The 12555-nt window shown below is 43.1% G+C and overlaps 1 protein-coding gene across 8 annotated transcripts in view; it reads right to left on the bottom strand.

Annotated features, from left to right (window-relative positions):
- GK5 (glycerol kinase 5) overlaps positions 1-12555 on the bottom strand; it is a 201344-nt gene that overhangs the window by 44115 nt on the left and 144674 nt on the right. For all 8 annotated transcript variants that reach the window (XM_059688285.1, XM_059688289.1, XM_059688286.1 and 5 more), the window contains 3 exons: positions 7660-7763; positions 3709-3768; positions 3014-3147 (listed from right to left, as the gene is read on the bottom strand). In XM_059688285.1, the coding sequence (XP_059544268.1) occupies positions 3014-3147; positions 3709-3768; positions 7660-7763 (298 nt within the window). The remainder of the gene's footprint in view (positions 1-3013; positions 3148-3708; positions 3769-7659; positions 7764-12555) is intronic.

Below are 12555 nucleotides of genomic sequence, written 5' to 3'. Positions count from 1 at the left end.
GCTTAATTTTCTCCCATCCTTTGATTTGGAATCATTGAGTACTAAAACACTTTTTCTTCCACTGGGCCATTTATCATAATTCTTGTTGTTCAGTTTGTCTCCACTAGGTTATAAACCCTACTCAGCTCAGAGAATACCACCTCTAGACACCATCGCCACCTCCTTCCATGCCCAGGCCTCATTGTCCCTCTGACAGAGAGCAAGGATTTCTTGGCTCTGAGGAAAAACGTCACATCTTTTGGTCAAATAAGCTTGACAACCTTCCAACGGTTTGAATTTTAAGGAACTTTTATTTAGGTCATTCCAATAGGCCCAATTTGACCTACAGAAATATTTTAACCACCTAGGCCACTCTAGAAATCAGACCAGGGTTTGTTCCCTTTCCCATTAAGGGAAATCACACAGGCAGCACAGGAAATCTTATTAGTAAAGTGTGACTGCCTGACAGATACTCAAATATGGTCACACACATGTGAGCACCAGCAGTAGAGGGTTAAGTCAGGACCTTCCCTATGAGCAAGTCTAGCCAGGAAGGTCAGCTATTAGTGTGTGTGCACTAACAGGCAGTCTTTCTTGCCCTACACAGGAGACGTCCCGTGGGGGGCCTAACAAGATGGGACTGGTAGCCTCTTTGTTCATTTTGTCTTTTCAGATGGGGAACTCATCTGCCACCAAGGTCAGCACACCCTCTAGATTGCATTTTGAGTAACTGGGATTCATTTGATCCACAAACCCTGAAGAGAAAGCATACTTAAGTATGGCCACAATATAAGCTTGGCAGATTGAGAGGCATGGCCCTCAAAGGGGAGTATTACCATCATACAATTAAATATTTTCTGTAGGAAGGAAGGGAAGTGGTCTGAGGTCCCATATGTTCAGGCTTTCTTTGCCTTAAGAAACAATAAAAAATTGTGTAAGCAATACAAAATTGACCCCTGATGCCTGGAAACACTGACCCAAAACGGTATAAGAGAGCCAAAAACCCCTAGGAAGATGATGGGGCCTAGTGGCCCACTAAATACACCTGAGCCATCTTGTCTTCCTAATCCAGGACCCCTGGAAGAACAAGTCCTGCCTAGACCTGCGGGAACTTGGCCACCCAGGCCCCTGGCTACCCTTTGCCCTCTACAGGCAGTGGCTGGGGGAAAGTCCAGACCCATCCAGGTCCAGGTATCGTTTTCCCTACAGGACTTAAGACAAATTAAGAGCGATTTAGGAAAGTTTTCAGATAACCCTAATAAGTACATAGATGTTTTTCAGGGACAGACATAAACATTTAATTTATCATGGAAGGATATAATGCTTCTTTTAAGTAAGACACTCTCAGGATCAGAGACGTGGTCAGTCCTAAATACAACTCAACAGTTTAGAGAAAATACTTCTTAGTAAATGTCAGTGGGGTCCCCCATGATCAGATTGGACAGTTTTACCCCAGGGCTTTAGAGATAGCCCCCATTTGTCTGGTCAGGCCTTAACTCAGGATTTATGTCAATTTAACCACCTGTAGACCAAAATATACAAAGGTCATTAGATTCACTGGCTCACATGTTTCTAGATCATAGAATGGCTCTTCCTATATGTCAACAACCCTTTTAAAATAGATCTTAGAACACAAGATATTCTTAAACAGACTATATAGTTAAGGGAGAAAACATCACATTCTCAATCTCCTAAAATTTAGGCTCAAATCCATGGTATGCTACCTATTCCTAGTGTTATTGTTTGGCTCTTGTATACTCAATTGTCTAACTCTATTCATCCTCTCTTGCCTAGAATCCATCAAACTACAGATGGTAATGGAAATGAAACTCTGAATGACATCTTTCCATCTTCCATGGTCCCTTAGATCATCCGCCTCCGATGGAGCCCCAATACCCCTTGCTATGTCCCACTTCAGTTGTAAGTTGCTAGAACAGTCATTGCCCCCATTCCCAACAGCAGCTGGGGTCTCCAAATTGGAATGGGAAATGAAGAGACAGAAGGAAGCTAGGTAGATAGGGGCAGGACTATGGGAAGGGAAAGTAATACCCAAGAACCCAACTATGGGGAGTTACTAAGATACCCCAACTGGGCGGGGAAGGAAAGGTATGCGAGAGAGGCATGAACTTTAAATGTATGGATATTACTAAGGTAGCATAACCAATCAGGAACTAACAAGCATATATACAAAAAAAAGAGCACACTTGAGTTTTCCTCTTTCTCTCATCCCCTGGTGCAGCATACAATGGATACCTGATGTTCCTGTTGCGGGGGCTTATGGCCATGTGGGCCTCCACACGTGGACTAATAGACTTTAATTAGCTTGGATGCTGAACTACTCCTGACAGTAACATGAAAAGAAAGCTCTGGACACTGGGCTGCTCCTGAAACTCCAGCTACACCTTTTCCAGGACTGGCTTTTCCCAATAAACTTCAGTTCTGCTAATTGTTTTTGTCTGTCACTTCATTCTTCGTTTTCTCGAGACAACAAACTTGGACTCAACATCCCACATTTTGGTTTCAGTACCTCTGCAGGAGCTGAATTCTCTGCTGGACAACTTAGTTATTACCCTCTCCTCACCTGGCTATCTGCACCCTTCAAAAGTGAGCTCTATGTTGCCTCCTCTGGGAATACTACACCATTTGCTTAATACTACAACTGTTTGCTATTTTTTCATACCAAATTTAATAATTGGTTAACTGTCTGCTCTCACCAGAGACTCCCACAGCAGGTCTATGTCTTTTAAACTCTTTATTCCCAGTAGTGATGGTCATGTAACAGGGTGCTCAACAAATGTTCAATAAATACAAAAATAGACTCAAGGAGTGAAGTGAGGACAGAAGAGGTGCATGGGACCCACCCACAGAGGTGGCCACAGGAGTGTTTTGTGAGTCATGTACATATGCTTGTGGAGCTTAGTGGACACCTAGGTTTTCCGGACCCTCGTTATAATTGTACAATATGGGAGGAGAAATGCTATCTGTAAGAAATAGTTTGCAAGATAGCTCTCATTTTTATAAAATCCACACATACCAACAGCAAGGCCAGCTAGAGAAGCTGCACCAAGGTACGACATATCTAGGTGAACAGGTCTGTCTATCTTCTCATTAATCAGGTCTGAAGTCATCTGCATGACAAAACTGTTCTTACAAACTCCTCCATCTGCCCTGTGGGGAGCAAGATATTTGAGATAAAGTACCACAACAAAAGCATAACATTTTTAAGAAGAGTCATATTTTTTTAGACCCTTGATTTTACTATTTAATTCCAAAATTATATCACTTAGCATTGACCTGCAGACACAGGACCTTACTAGGTAATCTTGAAACATTTTCCCTATTCCTGCTATCAGTTCTTCCACCTGCTCTATTTGTTCAAAACAGACCAAGTGAACTGACCCAACATACAAATTCATTTGGACATTCTAGCAAAGAAAATTTGATGCTTCTATGCCAAAAGGATAGCCACACGCCCAAAAGTGGTTTTAAAGATTTTTATAATATGGGTGCTAAGATCTTCCCAAATTCCAAAGTGTGTTATATTCTCCATAAATCCCAAATCGACTTTTCATTCCTCGTCAAAACCCTATGTTCAAGAATTTTGTTGCAAAGGATCTAGGTTTAAGTTCTTTTTGAAATACTGAATAACACTAATGATGGAAATACTCATGGTAGCTACCACTTCTTTCCAATTTCTAATTACTTCTATTAGAAACAAAGCATACATACCGGATTTTTGTCACGGGAATACGGATCTCTTTCTGCATCACCTCATATAACTGCTTGTTTCTAGTTAAAAAAATAAGATAACTATGTAGATAAAATTGAAATCATAGAAATTCTCTATTTTTCTAATCTATAAAAATATAAACTATGGTTTTATGTACATAATATATATATAAAATATGCAAAAAGGTATTAAAGAAATATATTCTGCTAACTAGAAATGGGTAACAGATGTTCGAATAAATAAGAGGCTCAAGGCTTGTGCTTCTCACCTCCATACAAAAGAGCACAATTTTTATTTTCAAACTGAATTTTATCTATAACTGTTCCTACAAATAAAAATACAAAACAAGCATCCGTTTAATAGATAGCTATTAAGATGGCATGCCATAAATTATATCTTACAGAATTAATTAAATATAGAACTAATCCTATATAATAAAAGCCTAATATGCTAAGTGTCTGGTCGTCTAGTAGGCTGTTCAAACAATCAAAGCATAATATGCTAATGATATACTAAGGCTGCTCAACTGCTCGCTATGAGGTGCATTGACCACCAGGGGGCAGACGCTCTGACCGGTAGGTTAGCTTGCTGCTGGGATCCGACGGATCGGGACAGAGCAAGACGGGCCAGACATGCCCTGGAGCCCTCCTGTGTCCCTCCCCAGCCCCGATTGTGCACTGGTGGGGTCCCTTGGCCTGGCCTGCACCCTCTCACAATCCGGGACCCCTTGGGGGATGTCAGAGAGCCAGTTTTGGCCCGATGGCAGAACAACTGGTCTCTATGATGCACACTGACCACCACAGGGCAGACACTCAACACAGGAGCTGCCCCGTGGTGGCTAGTGTGCTCCCACGGGGGAGCACCGCTCAGCCAAAAGCTGGGCTCATGGCTGGCAAGTGCAGTGGTGGTGGCAGGAGTCTTTCCCGCCTCCGTAGCAGCGCTGGCTGGGGATGTCCAATTGCTGGCTTAGGCCCACTCCCTGCGAGGGGACCTAAGCAGGCAGTTGGACATTCCCCAAGGGCTCCCGGACTGCGAGAGGGTGCAGGCTGGGCTAAGGGACACCCCCTCCCCAAAGTGCACAAGTTTTGTGCACCAGGCCTCTAGTCATTTTATAATCACAGGAAATTTTATTTTAAACATTTGAATTTTCACGAGAAACTAAGATGGCGGCATAGATAAACACCGGGAAATTGCTGCTTCCCACAACAATTGATAAATGCATCAAAAACACAAGGCGGACATCATCCAGGACTACAGGAGAGCTGGCTGAGTGTAAATTCTACAACTAGAAGGAAAGAAAAGCACACTGAGAGCCAGAGGAGCTGTGGAGGTGGAGTGCAGAGGTACGGGGGCTCACGCGCGCGGAAAGGGTCTGGCACCTGAGGACGCGGCTGTCTTTTTGAATCACAAGCTCCCGACTGCTCTGAACTCCGGTTCCAGGAAGTCTCTGGGGACCCAGGACTCATACGGGGAGAAACTGGTCTGTCTGGCAGCAGGCGAGCTAGAGGGCAGCTTTCCCTCAGAGGTGCTTGCAGCCATTGCCGGGACACTGGGACTCGCGACTCCTTAGGGCGGGGCTGAGGCTCCACCATAGCTGCCTGCTCCGCCCTTTGATTCCTTGAGACCCCGCCCCGCCCAGGCTGTGGCAGAGGCTTTAGCATAAGAATGCCCCGGCCATTTGCAACCTGTAATTACCTAACTGCAGCCGGGCCAGATAGACCCAGAGCTTCCAAGAGAAGGCCCAAGGCCCCACAGCAGCTTGCATTGCTACACAGCTGAGCATCATCAGGGTACCTCCAAACTCCAAAAAAAGGAAGGGGAATCTGCAGTTCTCTTCGTAGTTCCTGCTGTGTAACCTCAGGCAGAGGCTAAATTAGCACATCCTTAGATCCAAGAGCCACTGTACCCAGTGGTCAGAGGGGGACCATCCAGATCACAACTCCTCAGATCCATAAAGGACACACTCAGGGTGCAGTCTCAGTGAGCACCAAAGCCCCACTGAAGCAAGTCTTGCCCCAGAAGGGTGTCTCCAGCACAGAAGTTCTCCCACTGCAGACACAGCTGATTCTCACTGCCAATTGGCCTGGAGGTCAATTCCTCCCAGTGATCCTACAACAACCAAGGCATAGCTACAACAAGACTGTGCACAAAGCCCACAAGGGGGTGCACCAAGAGTGTCCACCTCAGGTAACTGGGGAGGCTGAACCACTGGGCCCTACAGGACACCTAGCACACAAAGCCACTCTATCAACAAAGGGAAGCAGCCAAAATGCGGAGACAAAGAAACAGGTCACAAATGGCAGAAATGAAGGAAAGCAAACGACTGGATATAGAGTTCAAGGCCACGTTTATAAGGTTTTTCAAGAATTTTATGGAAACCGCCGATAAATTTAATGAGTCCCTCAATAAGTATAGTGAGACCATGGAGGACATGAAAAAGGACCAACTAGAAATTAAGCATATACTGACTGAAATAAAGAATAATTTACAGAGATCCAACAGCGGACAAGAGGATCCCAAGAATCAAGTCAAAGATTTGAAATACAAAGAAACAAAAAATACCCAACTGAAAAAGAAAAAAGAAAAGAGATTCCAAAAATATGAAGATAGTGTAAGGAGCCTCTGGGACAACTTCAAGCGTACCAACATCAGAATTATAGGGGTACCAGAAGAAGAGAGAGGGCAAGATATTGAAAACCTATTTGAAGAAATAATGACAGAAAACTTCCCCCACATGGTGAAAGAAATCGACTTACAAGTCCAGGAAGTGCAGAGGACCCCAAACAAAAGGAATCCAAAGAGGACCACACCAAGACACATCATAATTAAAATGCCAAGAGCAAAAGACAAAGAGAGAATCTTAAAAGCAGCAAGAGAAAGACAGTCAGTTACCTACAAGGGAGTACCCATACGACTGTCAGCTGATTTCTCAACTGAAACCATGCAGGCCAGAAGAGAGTGGCAAGAAATATTCAAAGTGATGAATAGCAAGAACCTGCAACCAAGATTACTTTATCCAGCAAAGCTATCATTCAGAATAGAAGGTCAGATAAAGAGCTTCACGGATAAGAAAAAGCTAAAGGAGTTCATCACCACCAAACCAGCATTATATGAAATGCTGAAAGGTATTCTTTAAGAAGAGGAAGAAGAAAAAGGAACTCTTACCATTTGCCACAGCATGGATGGAACTGGAGAGCGGATAAATATCACAGGATCTCACTCATTTGTGGAATATAATGAACAACATAAACTGATGAACAAGGACTGATCCAGAGACGGAGAGGCATTGATTGGACTGTCGGGCTTTGGAGGGAGGGTAGGGGAGGGTGGGGGCAAGGGGGAAAGATCAACCAAAGGACTTACATGCAGGCATATAGGCCTAACCAATGGACACGGACAACGGGGAGGGTGGTGAGGGCATGAGCCGGGGGGTGGGGTAGAGGGTAACGTGGGGACAAGGACACATATGTAATTAGTTAATCAATAAAAATATAATAAAAAAACATTTGAATTTTCAATATTCATGATAGCCACATTCTTAATTTTAATAAGCTACACCTGCCTCATAAAAAAAAGAGCACTGGAAAATATACATAAAATAATTTTGATAATTCAATCTTTGAGTATCACAGAAGCATATTAAAATTCTCCTTCATGAATACAAAAACCTTTGAAAGTCCAAATTTTAAAATTTTATGCTTAGGAAATTGGATATTTTTAAAATCACTGAATTTTCATATATCAAATCTAAGTGGTACTAGTACTATTTAATATGAAAAAATAAAAAATGATATGAAAATTAGCAGTAAGAACAGACTATGTCATATGTAGTATGAATTAAAGGTATAAATCCTTGATTAAAATTATGAAATTTCTAGTTTTATAGAAGCTAATAAAAGAAAACGGGAATACCATAAGGGGAGAAAGGAGTTTAGAGCAGGTTTTGGTACCTGAAAGCTATGGACTCCAATATTGCTCGTACAAGATGGTATTTACTAGTGGAAGGCTTCAAACCCATAAAAGAGGCACATGCACAGGGGTCATTTAATGGAGCCTAAAGTAAGAGATAGTAAGAATATATTATTATTGTTCTAAGTCACATCTATAGACTTAAAGACATATTATTCAATAAAAATGAACACATTAGAAAAAAATCCCTATTATAGTTAAGTAGCTTTAAAATAAATAACAGTCCAAAATTATATTAAATATTACCATAACTTTTTAAAAGGGCTTGAGCAAGTTTGAGAACTGACATGGGACTTACCTGGGCCTTCTGTTTGAGCTCATACCAAGAAAAGGCACTGCGGTACAGAGTGACCAATTATTAACAGCCCAGCTTTATTAATGAAGGCAATGAAAAATAGTCCTTGTACCCCCTTCTCTCCAGTTGTAGGGTTTTTACACAAAGTTGTTCACTGCATAAAGGAGCTTTTCGAGGACATAAGTTAGACTCAAGATAAAGAACAATAATGCAAAAAATGTGTTTTTCAGTGTCATAACTTATACCCAATTTGTCACCAGACACTCAATCGAGTACTCAATTTCTTAGCTTACAGTCTTGTTGTCTAATATGAGAAATGACCCAGCCTAACATCTGTCTTTAAAAAAGTCAAAATCTTGCCCTGGTTGGTGTGCCTCAGTGGGTTGGAGTGTCATCCTGTACACCAAAGATTGTGGGTTCCATTTCCCATCAGGACACATACCTAAGTTGCAGGTTTGATCACTGGAGGCAACTGATATATCTCTTCTCTTCTCTTCTCTTCTCTTCTCTTCTCTTCTCTTCTCTCTCTCTCTCTCTCTCTCTCTCTCTCTCTCTCTCTCTCTCTCTCTCTCTCTCTCTCCTATTCCCCTCTTTCCAAAATGAATAAACATAACCTTGAGTGAGGATTACACAAATTTCTTTTAAAGAGTCAAAATCTTGAGCTGGATGTATTCATCAGATGAAATTTGTATTCATCTTTGAAATGCAAGACAATTTTGGAACAGAAAACAGATTCCTGCCAGGCTTGCAGTCTCATGGGGAAGCAGACAGAGGAGTTCTGGCACACTTACATAAGGTCATGACAGGGACGTGCCAGTGCTGTCAGGAACGGATGGTCCCTAGAAAAAGTACCTGCTAGTTTCAAGCACTCACATATCATCTCTTTACCTGGAAAACTTTCTACCGCCCCCTTTTCCTAGTCAATCTTACTACCACTCTAAAACTTGGCTCAGCTTCCTCCAGGAAAGTTACTGACGCCAGAGACTAGACCAGTCCTCAATGATATGTTTCTGTGGAAGCCTCTAACTTCCCATGACATCAGGTGCCACAGTTTATAATCACAGGTATGTATGTGTGTTTGTGGAAACTCCACTGTCTGTGGCCCTCCATAGGGGATCCACACACATCTGCTCATTGATACACATTGAATCAATGAACAAACAATACTTTTCCTAATTACTTAACTGAAGAAATTCTACATTATATTTTATCTTTACTGTAGCTATAATTTTCCTCCTATTGTGAATTTATCTTGGTAATTTTCAAGTTCATTAATATCTTTTGATGATTCACTCAGTAAAAGTTGATTTATACAGTGAAGCTGGCCTACAAAGATAGGCTAGATGAGGGGTGGGCAAACTTTTTGACTCGAGGGCTACAATGGGTTCTTAAACTGGACCGGAGGGCCGGAACAAAAGCATGGATGGAGTGTTTGTGTGAACTAATACATGTTAACACTGCTGCTGGTGAAGGAGCGGAGGGTAGAGCAAGAGAACCCTCCACTCTTTTGGCTCTGCAGGCCGGATAGAACAGCCATAGTTTGCCCACGGCTGGGCTAGACTCTGCCAATTCATTTAGTCCCTAAGATGCTATGGGGTTTCTCTGCAAAAAAAATTTACTTCTTCCAATCTACCACATAAAATTCTGATATGAATGGCTTGAAATCACTTTTATACAAATAACTATGAACATAATTTACTGTAACTAATACACCAATTTTAGGGGTAATAAATTCCACTGAAGCCTAAAAATCCCTTGATAGGTTACAATATCCCTGCATTAGTTATCCCAAGGGACTCTCTCTGGAATGATATGGCAAAAAAAAAAAAAAAAAAAAACACTGGGAAGGTCCTTTTCAGGTCCTGCTCATACCTGGTCAGAGCAGACAGCCACCAATCACCCTTCCAATATATCAGTGCCACTGCCACCGAGTGGGCCTCCCAGAACCAACCACCAACCAGGACAGCACAACCCGGCCAAGTTCTGTTTGGTACCCTAAGCAAAACTTGCAGACTCCTGCCCTGCCCTGCCATGCACAGACTGTCCAGCTGGCAGGCCTCTCACCATGGGGACCTTGGCCCAGGTGTGGGGCCTTGTGGGCAGTGAATGTGAGCAGGCCTCTGTCCCAGTCCACCGTGACCTGATAGTGCATTCCTCTGGTACCTGCTGTGTCATTCTGCTGTCTTGGTATCTACACTCTGCCATGAGAGAGTATGGCAGAGGTGACTATAACCTGGACCCAGGAGTCAGGACATTTAATCCTAAAACCAGAGCTGCTGCTCAGTAGTGTGTGAGATTGGGCAAGTGATTTAACAGCTAACCCTCAAATCTCCGGTCTTCAGAACAGGATCCAAAGAGTATCTCATGTGTTACTGAGGAGTAAATGAGATAATGCATGTGAAAAATTTAGGACAGAGCCTGACATGCAGTAAGAATTCACAGCTTAGCTACCACTACAATCTTTATTTTACCCACCCCCCTCCCACTACTACTAACTTTCTTCACAATCCTTTCAATGCACCATCTAAATGCTTCCTTCTATTGTAAATAGATTCCCCTAACCCAGTGGTCAGCAAACTGCGGCTCGCGAGCCACATGCGGCTCTTTGGCCCCTTGAGTGTGGCTCTTCCACAAAATACCACGTGCGGGTGCGCATGTACAGTGCGATTGAAACTCCGTGGCCCATGCGCAGAAGTCGGTATAGTTTATATAGTTTAAGTTTAAAAAATTTGGCTCTCAAAAGAAATTTCAATTGTTGTACTGTTGATATTTGGCTCTGTTGACTAATGAGTTTGCCGACCACTGCCCTAACCCATATCCACTTCTGAGAAGTTCCCTCCACTTATTTTGTGGGTGCTGTAACAAACCTGGCTCTGGGTTGGGCTAATGGCTTTAGTTGTAGCTATTCAGTATAGGTTCCTCAGGCTTCCACACCACAGGGACAGAAGGAAACTATACTGACTCCCCTGACCACTCTAGGCCACTGTGTATCTACTGTTAGCAGACACTTCCCTGTGCCCCCTTGCATGCCTGGTTGCATATCGTCATGCTGTGTTTCCTTTCCACTGCTCAGATACCCCAGTCACTCCCAGAACCAGAGATGGCATTCACAGTACTTGCTGGCCACATCCCTTTGCAGGGAAACTGCTTGAACCCACGGCCCTGTTCTCTGATACAGCCATACCTCAAGCCCTAGTCCCACAGCCACTGCACAACTATAAGGAGTGAGCACAACTGACTCAAGTCTGTCCAAAGCTAGAAAAATAAAGGTGGTTCAATCAGACTCCCTCCTTGGAAATTGTAACTAGGAAACATTGAGAAAAAGACCATCAGTGGGAATTAAAGGATGAAATTAAAAGGATGTAAAAGGTGGAAAAAGGCTGTGTGTATTTACAAATTGTGAAGCAGAAAGCATAGAGAAAATAATGACAAGCGGAAGTTATTAGGAAGAAAGGACATCCAGCAAAGCTACTGATGAGAAGAGAAAAGCAGATGTACAGAGAAGCAGGAAAACAGAACACTCAGAACTGCACAGCTGGCCCTGAGCCCTTTCTAATCCATCCTCAGGGGCGTGCGACACAAGGAAGCCTGCTTCTCACATCTATGCACCCTCACAGCAGCATGACTAATCCCTGAAGACTGTCACTAGCTCACAGTCCTGTCCTCTCTTCTGCTGCCACCATCACAGGAACTTTCATGCCAAATAGAACCCTGTTTCTCGCCTCTGACACCTGCTGTGAACACTCTACATCAGCAGCCCTCCCCCAGATAGGACAGCACAACCTGGCCAAGTTCTGTTTGGCACCCTAAGCAAAACTGCTAGAGCACCATCACCAGCCTGCACCAAGTAATGCTCCACGCACTGCCTGCTGCTCCCCCACCCCTCTGCCATTTCCTGAAGTGGCTGGCCCCGTCACCCTCACTCTCCTCAAATCTTCTCCAGCAACCCTTTGCTGGCAGACTCCCTTGAGAAACTGAGGCTATTAGAAACCTTTACCATCCTGCCCTCCATCATCTATAGCTGTGACAATATTCTAAAATTAAAGGCAGCACCACTTATACTTGTCCCTTCCTTCCCTCCATTCCCCTAATCTTCATTTTCTCTAATTGTTGATAAACACAGCTTATAGGCAACCTCTCTCCTATTTTCCAAGCAGCTTACCATCAACACACTATTGTTGTTAATTTAGTTTTAGGTCTCCAGTTAATGCTTCCATTTCACATTGGGGAATATGTGGCTTTGCAGGCTTCCCTCACCCCTCCCGACCCCAAAGTACGGCCAGGATGCAGTCATGGTAGGACAGGGGCATTTTGTGATCAACATGAAATTTAAAACCATATCTGCAAGTTTTCTCTATTTTTTTTATTATATATTTTATTACATATTATTTTTACAGGTATATGAATTGATAGAGGAGGGAAACACAGAGTTGACAAGATACAGTCACACAAAGTCCACCAGCACATTTTTTAAAATGGGAGGATACACATAGCCTAATTAAATCCCACCTCTGCTGATTACTATTCATGTCACCTTCCTCCTTAAACTTCAATCAGAATTATTCACTCCCTCTGATGTGGT

The sequence above is a fragment of the Myotis daubentonii genome, chromosome 3 (assembly GCF_963259705.1).
Source record: "Myotis daubentonii chromosome 3, mMyoDau2.1, whole genome shotgun sequence".
Classification (NCBI taxonomy): Eukaryota; Metazoa; Chordata; class Mammalia; order Chiroptera; family Vespertilionidae; genus Myotis; species Myotis daubentonii.
The sequence above is the reverse complement of the archived record's forward strand: the minus strand, read 5'-3'. Positions and strand labels throughout refer to the sequence as shown.